The sequence below is a fragment of the Spermophilus citellus genome (assembly GCF_964194105.1).
Source record: "Spermophilus citellus genome assembly, chromosome: 3".
NCBI lineage: Eukaryota > Metazoa > Chordata > Mammalia > Rodentia > Sciuridae > Spermophilus > Spermophilus citellus.
Window position 1 is genome coordinate 18430137 of NC_138184.1, and position 20422 is coordinate 18450558.

Consider the following 20422-nt stretch of genomic DNA (forward strand, 5'->3'; position numbering starts at 1 on the left):
AATAAAATGCAAGCTACTAAAGTATAATAGTGGTCTGCATTCTCTTCTTAGCTAAAACCATACCCATCACTGCCCTCCAGGCTCAAAGATGACACTAAAGATGTCCTGTTCCCTGCTCTGCTTCATACCATTAGCAGAGCAGGTGAGTAATGTGACAGAGGATATAAAAGCATTACTTCCACAAATATGAAAACAGCTGTGTTGGATCTCAGCAAATATCAAATATAGCTTTGTACCTTGGGCAAATCCTTTAATAGCTCTAAGCCTCAGGTTTTTGTTTTTTTTTTTTAACCTTCTCAACGAGTGGCTTTGATAGAGGACCTCTACAGGCTACTTTTAATATGATTACTCTAGCTCTATAATTATCCCTGTGTAACTAACTCACTATAGTACACACAACAAAAATGGCATGCATCAACAAGTCCTTATTTCATTTCCTTACATCCTTCTCCACCTATTCTTTCATCACAAGGCCAGTTGTGAAAACAAATTGGGCAAGACTCTAGACTCAAATGAGCAGTTCTTGAAACCAGTTTATGTGAAAATTCTGTACCTGGATTTAGTGGATTAGAAACTATTCTAATACTATTCTTTTCCTTCTGGAGGTAAATTCTCAGATCCTGGCTCAAAAACCTCAGCAGGACCTTGGAGAAATGCTGAGAAGATTGATGGCAGTAGATCTTTCAGGAACCATTTAGCAGTGGTCGCAAAACAAAGAATGTGTGTGTGTATACACACACACACAGACACATCTCCTCTCTCTTCTAAGTTTATTACAAGTTTGTGAATAATTTGAAGAGGTCTGGTGACATCATCCTGCTCCCATTCTGCTCTCACAAAAATAGAAAAAGGAAGGGAGTTAAGTTGAGTGGGAAAAAAACACAAAAACCTGGTGGCTACAGATCGCCTTGAATCTGGGAAGTCTGTCCAACTAGTTGGACACAGATGAACCTAACAGATGCTGCCTGAGCCTTGGGCTTCTGTTAGCCCAGAGGAAAAAGAGATGAAATGGAAAGAGGGGATGAGAACCTCCATGGATACAAGCCTCTCTATCTAGACCAAGCCTGATGCAAGTTTGCCAAGGATTCTTGCACTACTATCCTCCTAATCTTTAAGATAAAGGACCATGGTTTTTTTTTTTTTTTTCCTGATAACAGACTCAGATTACCACAGATACAGAATGTGATTAAAAAAAAAAAAACTAATGTATTACTCTTTTTTTGTCATGCCTCTGCTTAACTATTCAATAGGTTTGCTGGGTATTTAAATTTCAAATATTTTAAAAAAAATCAAGTCTAGGTTCAAGTGTTGGCAGTGAATTTTGAGAATGTGGTTTGTCTGCAAATGTTCACTTTCACACTCTCTCTAAATCTTGGAAAACTAGTAAAAATGATATGTTGCTAAGCATGAGTATAGTGAATGGAGGGAGATTAATTCAAATTCACATGATAGCCCCTGAAATCAGTTCAGTCACTGTCACAAATGAGATAACAAGAAAGTATGAAAGAACAGTTCATCCTGCACTCAGAGACTAGAGTCTATCTCTATTTCTGTGTAATCCAAATTGTGACCTTGAACAAGTTCCTTCCCCTTCTGGCTTAGACTCTGACATTTAAAATGTAAGCTACTAAAGTATAAAGTGGTCTGCAAACTTTTTTAAGGCAATGAACATTCTGTTCAGATAAAATCAGCCAAAATTTTTCAGGCACTAAAAATCAATTCAAAATGGCAGATTGAACATACACATTTATCTCCACTCCCTCTAGAAACTTCATTAAATTATTAAAAAGTCAGGAATGGTGATGGACACCTGTAGTTCCAGCTACTTGGGAAAACTAAGGCAGGAGGGTCACTTGAGCCCAGGAGTTTGGGGCCAGTCTGCAGAACATAGTGAGACCTTGTCTCTTTTTTTTTTTTTTTTTAAAGAGAGAGTGAGAGAGGAGAGAGAGAGAGAGAGAGAGAGAGAGAGAGAATTTTAATATTTATTTATTTTTTTAGTTCTCAGCGGACACAACATCTTTGTTGGTATGTGGTGCTGAGGATCGAACCCGGGCCGCACGCATGCCAGGCGAGCGCGCTACCGCTTGAGCCACATCCCCAGCCCCATGAGACCCTGTCTCTTAAGAAAAAATTATTATTGACTGGCTGGTGGTGCATACCTGTAATTCCAGCAACTCTGAAGGCTGAGGCAGGAGGACATCAAGTTTGAGACCAGCCAGGGTGACTTAGTGAGACCCTGTCTCTCTGCCCCCACCAAAAAGGACTGAGGATGAGAGCACCCTTGGACTCAATTCCTGGTCACGGTGGCACACACCTATAAACCCATTGGCTTGGGAAGCTGAAACAGGAGGATTATGAGTTCAAAGCCAGCCTCAGCAATGGTGAGGTGCTACGCAACTCAGTGAGACCTTGTCTCTGAATAAAATACAAAAAAAAAAAAAAAAATAGGGCTGAGGATGTGGCTCATTGGTTGAGTGCCCCTAAGTAGATCAATCCTCAGTACCCCCAACAAAATCTACTACTTACTAAGTATTTACTACATGATTATTTGAAGTGTTTCATTATGTTAACTAATAGAATCCTCACTACTCAGGTAGGTGATGATCCCCATTTTAAGGATGAAGAAACTGAATCATTAGCATTTAAAGAACTTGGGTTCAGGTTTTCACAACTAAGAAGTAGCAGAGCCAGCATTCAAAACCAGGTAGTCTGGCTCCAAAGTCTGCATCATCCTGCCTCTCATACTAATGTTCAAGAAACAGTTAAGCAAGCTGGGTGCAGTGGCGCATGCCTGTAATCCCAGCTGCTTGGGAGGCTGAGGCAGGATAATGAGTTCAAAGCCAGCCTCAGCAACTTAGCAGGGTCTTAAGCAACTCACCAAGACCCTGTCTCTATAATAAAAGGAGCTGCAGATGTGGCTCAGTGATTAAATGCCCCTGGCTTCAATTCCTGGTACAAAAAAAAAAAAAAAAAAAAAAAAACCAAAACACCAAAACAAATAAACAAACAAACAAAACAAAACAAACAAACTGAAGCTCCCAAGGAAAAAGAAGCAGAGAAACAGATAAGAAAAATCTACAAAATTTTAGAAAATGGTCAAGTGTGGTGGCACGCATCTGTTATCCTAGTAACTTGGGTGGCTAAGTCAGGAGGATCACAAGTTTGAAGTCAGCCTGGGCAACTTAATGAGACTCAGTCTCAAAATTTAAAATAAAGGGCTGGGGCTGTAGCTCAGTGGCAGAGCACTTGCCTAGCACGTGTGAGGCAATGGGTTCGATCCTTAGCACTGTATTAAAAAATAAATAAATAAACAAATAAAGGCATGCTGTCTTCTACAACTACAAAAAAATTTTTAAAATAAAAATAAAAAGGGCTGGGAATGTAGCTCAGCAGTAGAGTACATCTGGGTTCAACCCCCATCCCCATCCCACCCCCCAAAAAATAAAAAAATTTAGAAGATGAAAAGCAGACAAATGAGTAATAACTGGGGCTGGGGATGTAGCTCAAGCGGTAGCGCGCTCGCCTGGCATGCGTGCGGCCCGGGTTCGATCCTCAGCACCACAAACAAACAAAGATGTTGTGTCTGCTGAGAACTAAAAAAATAAGTAAATAAATAAAATTTTTTAAAAAATGAGTAATAACTGACTTAGATGGAGAATTCTGAGTAATGCAGATGTAAAGCCACTGCAAATTCAACCACTGGAGCTGCCAGTTTCTTTTGAAGGTGTGTCATAAGGAAGAGCCCAAAACAGGCAGTACTGGTCCCCTCCACCAGGCAACACTCTGTCACTGCCCTAGCAGAAGACTGGAGATTTACTCTCTAAACAGGATGAACTAGTGACTCCAGACTTGTGTAACTGGGACACCATTGAAAATAAGGAAATGGCACCATTTAGGGGGACTGACTCAAAGTCTGCCATACAAAAAGGAGAGACCCAAGTCCCCTTTCACACAAGACTCCTGGAATGATAACAACCAGATTTATATCATCTAGGAGGACACCTAGAAGACTGAGAAGTCTGAACACATTCCAGTGAAAAGGCAGGTCCATTATCCTACAGGCCCTACCTGACAGCACCACTGGAGAACATGACAGAAATGTATCTTCTTGGGCCCATGCCAGACCTATGAATCAGAATTCAGGGGTGAACTCCAAAACCCAGAGTTTTTACAAGGCCAACAAGGAATTCTGATGCCTGCTAAAGTTTGAGATCCATTGCCCTAAGGGAGGCCCACTAGTCAACAAGTCATCACATACCAAAAAACTTTTCAGTGCCTGTTTATCTGAAAAACAATCCGGAATTGCCAGAAATTTGAGGAAAGACTATATTTCCTGTGTGTGTGTGTGTGTGGGGGGGGGTGACAAACAAGTTTCACAGCACAGTTTTTGTAGAGGGCAGTGAAATGCAGCAGAACCTGGTATGCTTGGCCTTTTTCCTGGCCCTACAGTCACTGAAACACTTCTCAGGCCTTATAGAAGAGATTGGTCTTTACAGTTCTGACCAGCTCTAGCCTAGGCCTATACACTGGTCCTTATGCCCTTGAAACAGTAATTCAGACTGACACTCACATGGTACTACATCTGAATGATTTACTTGTCCCTTTGAATGAACAGAAAGCATTTTAATTGAAAAAAAAAAGTCATACAGGTATTTTTTTGCTATAAATCTACTATATTTGATATTTTTATTAAAGTAGAAATGAAAGTCACTATTTTATGTAGAAATATCTGTGACCATTCCACTCTGTCATGCCCTTTTTGCTTCTCTGTGTTTCAAAAGCGTCCCTTAATTCACCATTACACCTTATATCTAAATCCAAAAATCCCTCCTTATTACTGCTTTTCACCAGTCTCTATTCACACCAAATGTTACTTCCACAACTAGATCATTCTTCTGTTTACAAATCTCCACATCTCTCACATTTATTTCTGTGGACAAAAATCTCTCATTTATTTTTACTTCCTCTGCTTCCATTAGTCCAGCTCAGTTTTCTTAATCCTCTTGGCTCCTCTTTCTCACCTAAGAAGATCCTGCCCCTTTCTCAGGCCACTGTATTCCTCTCCTGGAAAATCATTTCCTTCAGGAGGGGATTAAAGGGATGAAAAGGAGAGACCCAAGTCCCCTTTCACACAGTGAAAAGGCAGGTCCATTATTCTACAGGCCCTACCTGATAGCACCACTGAAGAACTTGGACAGGAATAAGGCAAAGAATACCACAAAATTTCCCATTTAATCCTCCCACTAACATGGAGAATTAGGAACCTTACCTATTTTTACATTTGGAAGACTGAGGCTTAGAGAGAATAAATAACTTGTCCAAGGTTACAACTGGGATTTTAATCCAAATCCTCCTGTCACCAAAGCCAAACTCTTAACTATCCTACTTTACCCTCTCCAGCAGGGTAGCTGGTTAAGGAAGAAGCAAGGTTTCCTTAACCATGTAGAAAATAAAAGCAAAAAGATCTCTGCATAGTTTTGTTTTGTTTGTTTGTTTTTTAAACAAGAAGGTCACTCAGATGCTGAGAGCCTTCCAGCTAAAGTCTAATAGGGAACACTAATGACAGCACCATCTCCCCACCTGGAGGGTTCCACATGGCTCAGCAGCTTGCTCAAGAAGCAGCACAGCATGTCTCTCCGCAGGAAAAGACTCAAGCAATGGGGGGGGGGGGCTGGTTTTTGTGACTGCTGGTAGGAAGGGTGGTTAAAATAGACCTTTTGGTGATGGTGGTGGTGGTGGGGGGGTCTTCCAGTGTGAGAGGACATCTGCTCACCTCAAAGATTCTAACAATCAAGGACAAGCAATGACACCTAAGGAGAAGCCTTCACCTCTATACGAAAGCACAGTCAACTTCGAGCGGCACAAAGAAATCTCTATGTGCACAAGAAGATGCTTCAGTGGTATCCACCCAAATGTGGAGCCGGACACCGCCCCTTACTCCCAAGAGAAGCTGTAAGTACATTTTCTCTGGTCTGTGTGACAGAAAAAGGAGGCGGGCACTTCGGTGTCTCCCAGTCTGAGGGCCTCGGCGGCGCACCTCTCAACCTTTCCTTCCAACGGCTGAAAGCTGTCCCTCTTCCGCGCCCAACTTGGCCTTAATACCCCTCTCCCACTCGGCACCTCTCTCCCTACGACGGGTCTCCCTCCACTCTCTTCTCTCCACCCCTCTGCCTGCTCGACCTCCCTTCTCCTGTCACCCGTCCCTCTTTTCTTCCCGCTCGACCCCTTTCCTCTCAGCCAGCCGCCGCCCATCCCGCAGCACCTTGAGCGTCACGTCGCACAGCTTGCCCTGTCGCCGGATCTCCTCCATGACGCCGTAGCCGCGACTAGGCAACTCCGACACGGAGAAGTGCACCAAGTCCTCAAGCTCCTCCGCACCGTCCTCCACCATCTTCCCCCACCGCAGCAACTGCGCAGGCCTGGCCGGCCGGCTCCACACTAACCAGGGCGGGGCACACACCGACCGCAGCTAGGAACGCTGAGCCGGAATGGGACGGGCCTGCGCGGCCGCCGTAATCGCAAATTCTTCTGCGCCGGAAGACCTGCAGCCCCGCTTCCTGGTTCATACACAGCCCTCGTTTCCCCGCTACCTCGAACCCGGCTTTGCGCATGCAGCTGTTGCAGTCTTCCTAGAATCATAGGCCACATCTCCTGTTTTTCGATTCTGTCCTGACCTTACCTGTATCCTCGACCTAGTGCTGTGCACTTCATTTCCGCCACCACCCCACGATACTTCCGGAATCCCCGACGCGACCCGTTGCTATGGCGACTTTATACACAGCCCGGCAGCAGCTCTTGGCGTGTCCAAATCGCGTGCAGAGCTTGGGTCTCTGCAGTCGGCAGCGGTCGCACTGGGCGAGTGCCGCTGCCTCGGGAGCGGTGAGCAGGGGCCGCGCGACAGTGGGATTAGGGAGAAGGGAGGCCCGATGGGGTTGTGCGTCCTGGCCGCTGGCAGTGGCTGAATTCCCAGCACCACTCTATCCCGGAGTTCCCGGCTTGGCTTGCTAGTTTGTGAAACTCTGGCAGAGGAAGGCACGCGGCTTCAGGGGGTCCTTTTTATTCTGGCAGCGATTTAGGACCTTCGGGGCTAATATCCCCTGGTTCCGTGAGGATCCCACGTCGTGCTCCAGACATAGAGGGCGTGAGGCAGGGGTGCCAGGGGTCTTCTGGACTCTTCTGCACTCGTTAGTTTTCAAACTGGAGTGACCTTGGGGATCATCAGTCTGAGTCCTGCGCTTTGCAGATGAGGAAACCGCTCCAGAGAAAGAGAGGAATGGGCCCAAGGCCCACTGCCACCCACACTCCTCATGGGGCTCCTACAAGTTAGGTGAGAAAAAAGAGAAAGGCTACTTTTGCCTACATGCTGGTCTTGTCTCCAGCCCAAGGCCAGGTTGGACCCTATGTTTGGGGTTCAGATGCTGTTGTAGCCTCTGCCCCTGGTTTGTGCAAGAGCGCCAGAAAATAGGGACTGCCTGTGTACCAGCCATCACACCAGATACTCCCTCATCTCCTGTCAAGCCTTCGAGAGCTGTGGGTGGCAATTCCTTTCATTGCCACCCCTAAAACAAATGAGGAAACAGTGAATCTCTCAATTTGGAGGTCTGCTGTTGGCCACTCAGATTCACTTTATTTCACAGGTGTTAAGGATGGTGTTCCAAAGAGAGGGGTATTCCTCACAAAGCTCTGAGGGATAAGGACACTACTAAAATGGAGTATGTTGAGGGCCTCTGAAATAAACCTAGAAAGCAAGTATCCTGAAGAACAACTGAGGGGTCAGAGTACTGGATGTGGTTTGGAAGGGGAGTCACATCATCTGTGCCTTGAGACTCTCTTAGTAGTGACTGAAGATGGACCCACACATGGAGATTCACCTATCCTCTGACTTCCAGCCACGACCATCACCACCAACCACCATTTCTTGAGCACCTGCTATGCACTGAGCACTGTTCTGGATATTGTAGGGGGATTCTAAAGAGATAAAAGGCACATTCCTTGCTCTCAAGCAGCTTGTAATTTGGGAGCTGAAATCCACACAAATGAAGCGGCGTAAGAACAGTAACAAGCAGTATTTTAGTAAGTGCAAATGGCATGGGGCCCCCAATGTTTGGGTATTGAGGGGCTGCTGAATAGCAAGCACACAGTAGAGGTGTAGATCATAGGGAAGGCTTATTGCAGGCGGGTATGGCTCATGACATGCTTGGAGCCATAACATGAGCATCAGGAGACCTTGGGAACATGGACAGGCTGGTTGCATGTGCATGTGCATGTTAGCAATTTCATGGCAGAAAAGAGGCAGGTCCTGGGTTTACTTTGTGCTGGCTTGTGCTACCCCTTGCTGTTGGTGGCAGGGGCTTCAGGGAGGGAGGCCTGGGCAGCAGGTCCCAGAGCTCCCCTGCTTCTTTTCTGTCCCTTTTAAAGAGCATCCTGAATGGTACCTGAACTTCCCTGGGAAGGAGGATGGGCCCTTGGGTCTAGTGTGGGGGAGTTGTTCCCAGAGCTTTAGAAATAGAATATTTGCTTTACTCCTAATTTCCCATAGCATAGATTGAAGTGAAATAGAAAATGAGATACTCTCTTCAGTTTTCTGGTAGGACTTTGGGTTAGAGTTATTGGTGGCTTTTTTATTTCTAGAGCTAAATTTTAAAGACAAATATGACAATTTGGACAAGCCATTTTCTTTGCTCACCTCAATATCTTTCAGATTAATTTTCTAAAAATCAAAAAGTCTGAATGACCCCATAGTGGCTAGGAAAAGAAGATCATGAAATAATGAATTGAGGAATGTAGGAAGTATATACATACTCTATAGTAGGCAAATATGTAAGTACTATGTTTGCTACTTGATTTGACAGCTGAAAGACTCATAATAGGTCAGGGTTTTATTTTGCCCCCATCATCAAAAATGTGAGCTGGGGCTGGGGATGTGGCTCAAGCGGTAGCGCGCTCGCCTGGCATGCGTGCGGCCCGGGTTCGATCCTCAGCACCACATACCAACAAAGATGTTGTGTCCACCGAGAACTAAAAAAAAAAAAATTCTCTCTCTCTCTCTCTCTCTTTAAAAAAAATGTGAGCTGAAAGAGGAGCACCTATCTCTATTTAACTTGCTTCTGCAGGGACACTTAATGCCATTTGATGATAGTTCATATAATTTTAAGAGAAAACTGATCATCGTAAGTTGTGTCTAGAAATGTGGAAGGACATTAATATTTTAATAGAAAAATTTTTGTTAGGTAACTCCTGTGTAAAATATTACTATTTTTTAATGTGCTTAAAAAAACAATTAATTGTAATTGAAAAAAAGAAATCCCTGGGCTGGGGCTGTAGCTCAGTGGTAGAGTGCATGCCTTGCATGTGAAGCACTGGGTTTCGATCCTCAGCATCACATAAAAAACAAATAAATAAAGATATTTAAAAAACTAAATAGAACTTAAAAATATACACACAAAGAAATCCCTGTTGTGCCTGGGAGCTTTTTTAAAAAAAACTGAAAGGCCTTAAATATTAGTTTTGTTTTTTTTTAAATATTGGATATCAGGGGCTGGGGTTGTGGCAAAGTGGTAGAGCGTTTGCTTCTCACATGTGAGGCACTGGGTTCAATCCTCAGTACCAAATAAAAATAAACAAAATAAAGGTATTGTGTCCATTTACAACTAAAAGAAAAATTTTTAAAAATACTGAATATCATATCATTTTGTTAAAGTACTTTGCAGGTACAAACAAGCTATTTCTCCATATATATATATATATATATATATTTTTTTTTTTTTCCATTTTCCAAATTGAAGGTTGAAATTGAGTCAGGTTCCTATGCTTCGTGTTTCTCTAACTTCTTATAAATTTAGCAATTTCCTTTTTTTCCCCCCGCTGCAGGGTTCAGGATCAAACTCATGGTCTTGTACATGCTATTGACAAGTGTTCTACTGAGCTACACCCCCAGCCTATGATTGTCCTATTTAAAAGTGTTTCCAGGAGTTTTCTTTAGCTTCAACTCTATCCTCCCCCTTGAAAGTACAGGATTTTAGGGGCAAAAGTCACATTCCTTATTGAATTGATCCAATCCTGATGGAGAGATCAAAAGACAAGTGTGTGATGCAACAAACATCCTGCCCTTTGGGCCTCTTGTCCATTCAAATTAGAATATTAATTCCAAATGGACTTTTTTTTAAAGAGAGAGAGAGAATTTTTTAATATTTATTTTTCAGTTTTCGTAGGACACAACATCTTTATTTTTATGTGGTGCTGAGGAACCCAGTGCCCTGCGCATACTAGGCGAGTGCGTTACTGCTTGAGCCACATCCCCAGCCCCCAAATGGACTTTTAACATTTTTTTCTTTATATTCATGGTTCTGTAAAAGTGAAATTATTGAAATTTGAGAGCCCTATCTTAGGACTACATGACTATAAACTACATAGTGATATTATCAAGTTCTGAGTGTGGGGGGGGGCAGATAAAAAAGGTTAGATTGATTTTAGGAAAATTTATATGAAATTTATATGTAGCTGGGCACAATGGTGCACACCTGAAATCCCAGAGACTCTAGAGGTTGAGGCAGGAAGATTGCAAATTCAAGGCTAGCCTGAGTAACTTAGTGAGACTCTATCTCAAAATAAAAAGTAAAAGAGGAGGAAGTAGCTCAATGGTAGACCACTCCTGGGCTCAATCCCCATTACCAGGGGGGGAAAAAAAGGAAATAAGATATATTTATATGTAAAAAAAACTAGAAATCTTCCATTTTAGAAGAATTTAAAACTGTATTTTGTATTTTTTCCCAATAGTTTTGAACAATGATGTTATTCATTCAGTGTATTCTCATAGACGTTATTAGGATTGGACCCAGGAGCGCGATACCACTGAGCTACACCTCCAGTCCTTTTTGTTTTTTATTTTCAGACATGGTCTTGTAGGAACAGACGAGGTCAAACACCAAAGAATTAGCAGGAAGCAGATTTATTTGGCTGCAGCCAGGTTCAGAGGGAAAAGCTTTCACTGTAACCAATCAATCCCCCTGAACCCCGAGTTCAAGCAGTTTCAGAACTTTAAACCCAGTGTGTAGGGGGAGGGGTTGGGAAGTTCACAATCTGCAGAAGTTCACACATAAGCAGCTTTTCTTTCTCTGTTCTGGGCAAGTTAACCCTTCAAGGTCAGCACCTGAGAAGGGTAGAGCTTCTTCTCCCCTTTCTTACCTCCCCCTGCCAGCTGTTACCATGGAGCCCAATTAGTAACCTCTTCTCTTTGAAATGTAAACATCTCTGAAGCTGCAGCCCCAGACCAGAGGCCTTGTTAAAGAATCTTTCTTATCACACTTTGCATTTGCAAACACTTCCCCCCTGAAAACTTTTATAATCTATTATATATCTTACAAAATACTAGATAGTCCCTAATTGTGAAAAACTAGTAAAGGGGTGTTCAGCACTTGGACTGCTGATCTCTTTCTGGCCTCTGGCCAAGTAAGAGAAAGCAACAGGAAATAGGAAGCTTAACTACATTGAACTCTTTTGTAGATTCTTTTGCTGATAGTCCTAAAGTCAATTATGGTAATGATTTTTGGAGAGGCTTAATTTAAGATTTTCTATGAAGAAGGGGATGCCACTACAGTTTTACAAGGTGCTGAGGGTCTTGCTAAATTGCTGAGGCCAGTCTCAAACTTGTGGTGCTCCTGCATCCTGCTGGGATTACCCGGATGCACCACCACACCCAGCTCATAGATTTTTATCATATTTTTGATATTACCTAGATTTAACAAAACTGATGATTCTCACAGATAGAATTTTACTTAGTTTCTTAGCGCTCTTGGCATTTTCTCTCAGTGTGTAAGACTTTATCACCAGGCATGGTGGTGAACGCCTGTAATCCCTGTGATGGGGAGGCTGAGACAGGAGGATTGCAAGTTGAAGACTGCCTCAGCAATTTAACAAGATCCTAAGAAACTTAACAAGACCCTGTCTCACAAAATATAAGACTGGGGATGTGGCTCAGTAGTTAATTAATTAAGTATTTCTGGGAAAACAAAACAAACAAAAAAAGATATTATCATCATTATATATAATGAGACACCTGAAAAGCTGGTCAGATTTTTAAAATCCTTAAAGCAATAAAAATCAGTGCAATTGGTTGGGTCTGATCATGCATGCTTGTAACTCCAGCTACTCAGGAGGCTGAGGTTCAAGGCCAGCCTGGGCAACCTAGGAAGACTCTGTCTAAATAAAGTAAAATAAGATAAAGGGAAATAAAATACAGGGAATGTAGCTCAGTGATATAGCACTTGCCTAGCATATATGAGGCCCTAGGTTCAATTATAGTACACAAAAAGGAAAAACAGCATAATTATCACCTCTATTTAATCACCCTCTGTTTCTCCATTGAATGTCAGTGTTAGAACCAAAACTTACTGTCTAATTAGTATTAAATATTTTTTTGCAGGCACTCCCAGGAGAGGGCCAAGTGTGATTTGACTCATAATACTAGTCTCCAAAAAGATATGAGATTTCTTAGTTATCATTTAAAGGATTTTGCAATCCGTTATTTAAAAGGTTTTACAAGAATATATTTTAATTGGGCACCTTGAGTTTGCTTACCTATTTATGGTGTTTGTGGCCCTTACCTCTTTAAGAAGGTCTTTTCTTTTTTTTTTTTTTTTTTGTATAGAAACATTTTTTTATTTGGGTAACATGTCCCAAAACAGGTCAGTTAGTAAAATAGATTCTACAGAATATGGCCCTATGCTCAGTCCCCCCATCCCCCCAAATAACCATTCTCCCTTGGGCTCCTCAGGTATAAAAAAAGTTTTGGCAGCTCAGTGTTTATCATTGGGCATGAGGCACCATGACCATGTATGTATCCTTAGGGTGCAGCAGCTACTAGGTGGCCGCAGCTCTCCCCTCACCCAATCCATTCCAGCAAATATTTCTGCCCCACACCAGATTCTGGAACCAAAATTAAGAGCAAGTAGGTCTCCTCCACTGAGGTGCTGGGTAGGACCCCGTGCCACATCACTGTGCTTTGAGAAAGAGGGAAAGGATTTGTTTGGCACTTTAAAAATAGAGGAGTGATTGGAGCTGGAGAGGCCAGAGAAGTTATCAAAACTGGCAGGGAGAGACCATTTGGCACTAGTCCACTGGAGGAAGGGAAGGAGAAAGATATGAAAGTAGGAGGTAAGAAAAGTAGGAAGGATCCACTCCTAGCAGCAGAGCGCTGAAATGAGCTTGAGCCAACAGGACACTGACCCTGAACCTCTCCCTACCTTTATTACACAGTAGCTGGGTGCCTGTCGCCAGCATTCCCAGTGTCAGCTTATCCCTATTTGTAGTGTCAGACTTCTGATCTAGCAATCAGGGTCTGTCCCAATCCTAATATCCCCTGATCATGTCTCTAGTGACTGGGCCATATCTTGTTCCTTAGGCCAGCCTCTTCTCTGCCCACTTCCCTCTCATTAGTCATAGTTCCAAAGGCTACATCCCTACCTTCCAGAGAACTCTTTGGTCCTCAATACCTCCTGTCCCCATTCCTTCCTATTCCTTACACACCGGGGGAGAGGAGGGAAGACAAGGGCACCTGGTAGTTAACTTCCCCTGCCCCTTTCTTGAAGTCCCCTAGATTTGGACAAAGAGCAGACCAGTGAGAAGAGCAAAGCCTGCTAGGAGCAGAATGACCTTGAGGATTCTCTGTTCAGAAGTGGCCAGCTCCTGGGGCAGGATTTCCAGGAAGGTGATATAGAGGAAGGTGCCAGCCGCCATACCCTCCAGCACAGACTGAGCCAGCTGGTGCAGAGGCCCAGCAGACTCTGCCAGAGCTGCACCCAGCCCAATGCCCAGAGGTGTCATGCATGAGAAGAGGATTCCACAGCCAACCACCACCTGCACTCGTAGGTGGCTCTGCAGCAGCCGCAGGGACAGGCTGACTGCCAGGATACCCTTGTGGAGCAGCAGAGCCAGGCACAGTTCCATGGCCTGAACCCGGTCTCTCTGCAGCCCCACTGCCAGCCCCTCAAAAACTGAGTGCAGGGCCAGGGAAAAGACCAGCACACAGGCACGCAGGGCTGAGGGGGCTGCCAGGGCTCCACTAGCCTGTGGAACCCCTGGCCCATCATGCCAATGCTGGGGCCCACCATTCACTGTTCCCAGCAGAGCTCTTGTCTCCTCCCGATGTGGTGGCCCTGACTGCTCCTTGTAAGCCAGCATGATCTGCTCCATCACCAGGACTAGGAAGAAGCCCATGGCCAGGATGAACTCTTGCAGGGGAAATTGGAGCGTCATATGCAGTGCCGCCAGTGCCTCATCTATGGCAGCTAGGTAGTCAGGCAACAGGTCCAGGAGACAGGTGGCCAAGAATACACCTCCTGCGAAGCAGCTTACTAGACTCAGGACTTTCTGGCGTGAAGCAGAGGTTTCATGGTTAGCTCCCGGCTGGCGCAGCACACAGATAGGTACCAGACTGCAGAGGAGGGTGAGCACCAGCAGCAGCACCAGGGCCCCCAACTTCACCTCTAGCCCCACAGGCACCGAGGGCTCCGAAGCCACTGCCTCTGGGCGCCACACCAGGAGCTCTGGCTCTCCCCAGGGCCCCATGGCGGTTGTGATAGTTCCAATGACTCTCAGACCTCGCGAGGGTCTCACGACATGATGTACACTCCAAGAAGGTCTTTTCTATTATGGAACATTTATCTAAATGACTATCACTTTCATCTGTAAGCTTCCATCTTATTCCATACAGCCACATCAAATGTTTAATATTGTATTCTACGTATAATAATTGTCATAATATAAATGAAGGAAGATAGATATGTGTGGCTACCTGAAGGAAATTGATGAGAATGTAGTTAGGTTTTAGGAGAGGAAAAGGAGGTAGGGGACTATGGTTTTTCTCTCAATGGACTGTTTGATTATGGAATAGCTTAAGTATACTTCTAGGGCATTTAGTCATAGAAGTATCCTTAATTTGATCCAGCTAGTCTGATAGATGTAGAGGGGATGCTGCATCCTAAGCAAGGTATATTTTTTAAATGTTTTTTTTAATTGTTGATAGACCTTTATTTTATTCATTTATTCATATGTGGTGCTTTACCACTAGGCCACAACCCCAGCCCAAGGTATATTTTTTAAAAAAATATTTAGTTGTAGATGGACATAATACCTTTATTTATTTATTTTTATATGATACTGGGGATCAAACCCAGTGCCTCACACATGCTAGGCAAACACTCTACCACTGAGCCACATCCCCAGCCCGAAAGGTATGTTAATGAAAAAAACAAAACTAGGGTGTGGTTGTGCATATCTGTAATTCCGGTGACTCTGGAGGCTGAGGCTGGTGGATGGCAAGTTCAGTGGCAGCCTGGGCAACTTAGTAAGTTCTTCTCAAAATAAAAAATAGAAATAATTGGCATATTACTGAACCAGTACTCCTGGTTCAGTTCCCAGTACTACAAAAAGAAAAACTACTTTTAGTGAATTTCATAACAAGCATATAATAGATGAGGCAAAGCATAAGGAGACTCATCTTATGCAGAATATTTCTAGAAACAACAGCTTAGAATAGGCCAACTAAAGGGAATATTCTTTCTTCTTTGTATTTCAGTCTCTTTTGGGTCAGTGGTAGAAAATGATGAAGCAGCCTTCAAAGCAGGAAGTACACATACCTGTTGAGCCGTGCACTATCCAGAGAGCATTGAAAGGCAGAGGTGAAAAGGAAGATTGGCTCTCAGGGGGATAGGGAAAAATGGGCTACAGGTCACTCTCTTTGGATCTTCTTAAATGAATGACTCCTCTAGTTGTTATTTGATGATGACTACTGAAAATTTCATTGTCCTCTTCTCTTTAGCTAGGATGGGTACCAGAAAAAAGGTTCATGCATTTGTTCGTGTCAAACCCACTGATGACTTTGCTCATGAAATGATCAGATATGGAGATGACAATAAAGTAAGTAGAATGTGTTTGCCTTTGCCTTCCTGGGTCCTTCTATCTCTGTTCTACCTCACTACAGTGGGATCCTATTTCCAACAACTATTTAGGGACCAGGACAGAATTGATCCATCAAATCCAAACCACGCCCTCAACATTGAAATTAAATGAGAAAGTTCATGAGGTTCCCATCTTTAATTGTCCTTTATTAACAGTTTTACTTTTAAGAAGTTTACCCTGCATTCTTCCATTATATAATTTCTCAGGGGTATAGTAAGAATGCATTGAGTTGAAGCAGGCATGGGGGCACATATCTGTAATTGCAGCGACTAGGCAGGCTGAGGCAGGAAGGTCACAAGTTTGAGGCTAGCCTTAGCAACTTAGCAAGACCCTGTCTCAAAATACAAATTTAAAAAAACAAACAAACAAACAACTAAGGGCTGGAGAATTTGGCTCAGTGATTAAGCACCCCTGGGTTTGATCGCTGGTACTAAAAAAAAAAAAAGAGTGTTGTTTTGAGTTGATTATTGTTAAATTTATCCAAGCAGTAGGGGAGACTCTTATCATGAGTACTGAAGATTTATTCACCCTGTACCTTCACCACTGTCCTAAGAATCTTTCTGAAGCCTTTGACAGGCCTAGAACAGCATGAGAGTATTAGATGTGAAAACATGTACAGGTCCATCTGGCCAGCATTGAGACATTTTTTAAAAGAAGAATTCAAGGGCAATCTGCTCAAGACTTTAAGGTTCTAGCACTCAAAAAAGAGCTCAAATGTGGCATTTTAAAATGTGCCCTATAGGGGCTGAGGTTGTGGCTCAGTGGTAGAGCACTTGCCTCGCCTGTGTGAGACCCTGGGTTCGATCCTTAGCACCACATAAAAATAAATAAGTGAAATAAAGATATTGTGTCCAACTATAACTAAAATATAAATATTTTTAATGTGCCCTACAGTACATGTTTTCAATGAACATAGAAGCACAGAGCATTTTATATATGTATGAACCAAACCTGTCTTCTTGGTCTTGGTTTTTCTCTGCATGGCCAGGTCTTAGCTTTTGGATTAGAACAGCCAGTATATAATTTCAGCAAGATAATGTTTACATCAGAATTCCCATTAAGAAGCTTGGAATCTTAAGAGGCATTGACCTTACCCAGTATGTTCCTAAGCCAGCTGCTGCCACTGTGGCTGCAATGAAGATACATACATCTAAAAATCTTGATTACAAGTAGGCTGGGCACCTTCAGTTTACTCTAATACCAGTGAGTGACTGACGGTGTCTGGGAGGCCCAGAGCCTTTTCTGTGGCTACCTCATCATTACTCACGTTGGGCTTTGGTATATATGTAGAAATAGGTGCTTACCACAATGCAGAGCTGAGGGAGACCTTACCACTTTTAACCAGTGACAGGGCTCAAGCCCAGGCTTCTGTCACCAAGCTCACTATTCCCTCTGACCTAATTCAAGGCCTCCTATACTTGTAGGATATGTCTAAGTCTTGTTTACTAAGAACATGATAAATTGGTTTGACTCCATTTCATAGATGGGGGAGCCAAACAGCCACACCCTGTAAACTAGGATGAGAGACACAGAAACTAGGAAGTGCATGTCTTCTGATCTTCCTTCACAGGGTGATATGGCCTCCCTGCAGGTGCTTCCTTCTTCTACACCAAATTGTTCATCTAGAATCTCATCTATATGGGAGTCCCTGCTCATCCTAAAGTTCATTAGCAACCTCAAAATGAGATTGCTTCCTCGTTTTTCTCCAGGTCAGGCCTTTGGTATCAGTGGCTTTTTTGTAACTGACATATAATTTCCTTCCTTCTTTCTCTCCCATTCCCCCCTCTCCATCTACCCCTCACCCCCTTCCTTTCTCTCTGTTTTCCTAGAGCATTGATATTCACTTGAAAAAAGATATCCGGAAAGGAGTTGTCAATAACCAGCAAACAGACTGGTCATTCAAGCTGGATGGGGTTCTCCATGATGCCTCTCAGGACTTGGTGTATGAGACAGTCGCAAAGGATGTGGTTTCTCAAGCCCTTGATGGCTATAATGGTAATTAAATTAATTAATTGTTGTTTTACCTAAGAACCTGAGGATCACTTTCTGAAGGAAGACATACAAGTATTTTATGGTGAATAAAATAAAACATAAACTCACTAACATTTGTAGGCTCATTTTCCTGTTTCCATGTTCTTTTTTTTTAACTTTTTTTTTTTAGAGAGAGAGAGAGAGAGAGAGAGAATTTTTTAATATTTATTTTTTAGTTTTCGGCAGACACAACATCTTTGTTTGTATGTGGTGCTGAGGATCGAACCCAGGCCGCACACATGCCAGGCGAGCGCGCTACTGCTTGAGCCACATCCCCAGCCCCTGTCTCCATGTTCTTAATAGTGGAAAACTTCCTATTTGCTTGATGACATTGTGGGCATGCCTGACCCACTACCCTACCTTGATAGGATGATTAGAAGACCCTGGCTTTTTATAGGTTGTAGAGGTTCAACTATTATCCTGTTAAAATGTTAGTTGGACAATATGTCTTTATGATCAATTTGATGAAGTCTAAACATTTTTCTCTTAGCTACCTGCTGGAAACTATTTCCATTTATTCTAACTTATTGTAATCCCTTTACTGTTCATATTCCAGTATAGAATTATTCATATTATCCCTGAAAGCTTCATCAGTGATTGATTTTTCTCAATAAAGTAAAAACAGCTTTATTAAGAATGTTTTAAAAACTTATTCAGTCTAAGTTTATTGATCTTAAAACATGGGATCAGTGGTGTAGCTCAGTGGTAGAGTGCTTGCTCTGTCAGGTCTGCTGTGTAAACACCCAGAAGCAGTCTTTGGGATGGGATCAAGCCAAATGGGAGCCCAGGGTGACTACGTAGTTCATGTCTCAGAGCCTGGTGGTGATGCTAGACCTAAAGGATGTGAAAAGTACAAATGAAAAGTCTTTCAGGGCATTCAGTGGAACCAGATCAGGGACCAGTAATGATGGTCCATTTTTGGAAGTGACCTTGGACTAACTAGGAGCTCTCTTTGTCCTGTGCACATCTGCAAATGTTGACAGGAAATGCCCTTTCTACTCTCTCTCTTCCTGGAGATTTTAAAAGCCTTTTTTGTTTTTATGGATAAGTTGATGACTCTTGCCAGACCCAGACCCAAGCAGTTCATGACCTTGCAAGAGAAGGAGGAGAGTCTAATGCTCCTGTTCCCTTCCTCATCTTTTAAGTAAAAGTTCCCACTCTTCACTTCCCTGAAACTCCCTGTTCTCAGAAGCTCTAGGACTAGAAGCTCCCTCTCTCCCTCTCTAGGCCCAGAACATCTCTTGGTGCAGACAACATTAGAGCACTAGGTGGACTACAAATTCAGGGCAGATACCCATGTTTTGACTGTTTATGTGTCACCAGTTTTACTACTCCTTTGCTTGCCCATCCTCCTCCATGGTGGAATTCCTAATGTCTTTGGCCAATTCCCACTGGCTACCTTCATACAAGGGTTCTGCTTGGCACTAGATATGCTGGGGAATGGGAGAACTGTCCTTAGAATTATTTTCCTGGATGTCACTGAGATGTGTTCTGAAATGTTTGCAGGTACCATTATGTGTTATGGGCAGACGGGAGCTGGCAAGACATACACCATGACGGGGGCCACTGAGAATTACAAGCACCGGGGGATCCTCCCTCGTGCTCTGCAGCAGGTAGAGAGTGGGCCCATGGGTGGGATGTCACATAGGTCCCCTCTCTGCCATAGATGCTGACAATTTCAGATCAGCTAATAGAAATAATGGGATCTGGCCCTCAGAGGAGTTGCAGCCAGTACTGGTACCAGTACTATAGACAGAATAAATTCACATGGGGGGGGGGCGGGGGTAGAGGCCTCAGGAGACCTGAGGCTCAAACACCCACACTGTTTCCTCATTTGTAAAAGAGGGAGCAGGCATGTTCCAATAGTTTGTGATTCTATAATTAAGGATTTGAAAGTCCTTCCTTGTTTTAACTAGTATAATGTGGGCTCTTTCAGAGATACTTTACTGGCCGGCTTTGGCTTCTTTACCCAACATTGCCTTTAAAGAGCAAAGACAAGAAGTGAACCATGACCTGAGCTTTCAAAACTGTGTCAACTATGGCTTAGTGAAGTATGACTGAAGACAGGGCATAAAGGCCTTCCTTTGGGGCCTGCTAGCCTGGGTTCTGTGAAGACTATGTTTGGAGGAGGAAGCAAAAAACCTTCCCACTAAAGCATCTTGTGGTTTGACAGCCTTGTCCTATGAGAAGTATAGATATCCTAGTATATAAACCATCTAAAGCTTCGGTATCTCAGCATCTCAGTCTTCAGTTGTATAGTCCAGTGCCACCTAATAGAAATATCATGTAAGTCACATATGCAATTTTGAGTTTTCTAGTAGCTACATTTAAAAAATAAATAGGTGAAATTTTACTTATTTGGGGGATATTGGGGTTTGAACCCAGGGCCTCACACATGTAGGAAAGCACTGTACTGTTGAACTATATCCCCAGC

General features: G+C 43.2%; 4 protein-coding genes across 18 annotated transcripts in view; 1 reads left to right on the forward strand and 3 right to left on the reverse strand.

Annotated features, from left to right (window-relative positions):
• The window catches only part of KLHL18 (kelch like family member 18), a 53479-nt gene extending 46923 nt beyond the window's left edge, over positions 1-6556 (reverse strand). For 2 of the 3 annotated variants that reach the window (XM_081285245.1, XM_081285246.1), the window contains exon 1: positions 6263-6556. In XM_081285245.1, the coding sequence (XP_081141371.1) occupies positions 6263-6391 (129 nt within the window). In that variant the 5' untranslated portion in view covers positions 6392-6556. The remainder of the gene's footprint in view (positions 1-6262) is intronic. The other variant, XR_014020945.1, reaches the window with a different exon arrangement.
• A 152-nt stretch (positions 6557-6708) lies between these two features.
• The window catches only part of KIF9 (kinesin family member 9), a 60194-nt gene continuing 46480 nt past the window's right edge, over positions 6709-20422 (forward strand). For 2 of the 5 annotated variants that reach the window (XM_081285241.1, XM_081285243.1), the window contains exons 1-5: positions 6768-6879; positions 7638-8073; positions 15818-15915; positions 17787-17952; positions 19495-19601. In XM_081285241.1, coding sequence (XP_081141367.1) covers positions 8037-8073; positions 15818-15915; positions 17787-17952; positions 19495-19601 — 408 coding nt within the window. In that variant the 5' untranslated portion in view covers positions 6768-6879; positions 7638-8036. Of the gene's footprint in view, positions 6880-7637; positions 8074-15797; positions 15916-17786; positions 17953-19494; positions 19602-20422 lie in introns of those variants that run through there. The other 3 variants (XM_081285244.1, XM_081285242.1, XM_081285240.1) reach the window with 3 other exon arrangements.
• Positions 6777-20422, reverse strand: part of LOC308644299 (uncharacterized protein) — a gene marked incomplete at its 3' end in the record, with an annotated part of 100159 nt that continues 86513 nt past the window's right edge. For 5 of the 9 annotated variants that reach the window (XR_014020949.1, XR_014020950.1, XR_014020951.1 and 2 more), the window contains one exon: positions 19660-20258. Coding sequence is in view for 1 of the 9 variants with exons in the window: in XM_081285251.1 (XP_081141377.1) it covers positions 7193-7316 (124 nt within the window). Of the gene's footprint in view, positions 7317-15681; positions 15818-18139; positions 18823-19659; positions 20259-20422 lie in introns of those variants that run through there. The other 4 variants (XR_014020946.1, XR_014020947.1, XM_081285251.1 and 1 more) reach the window with 3 other exon arrangements.
• Positions 13384-14623, reverse strand: LOC308644227 (zinc transporter ZIP1-like). The gene has a single exon (XM_081285086.1). The coding sequence runs from the start codon at positions 14563-14565 to the stop codon at positions 13591-13593; it is 975 nt and encodes a 324-aa protein (XP_081141212.1). The 5' UTR covers positions 14566-14623; the 3' UTR covers positions 13384-13590.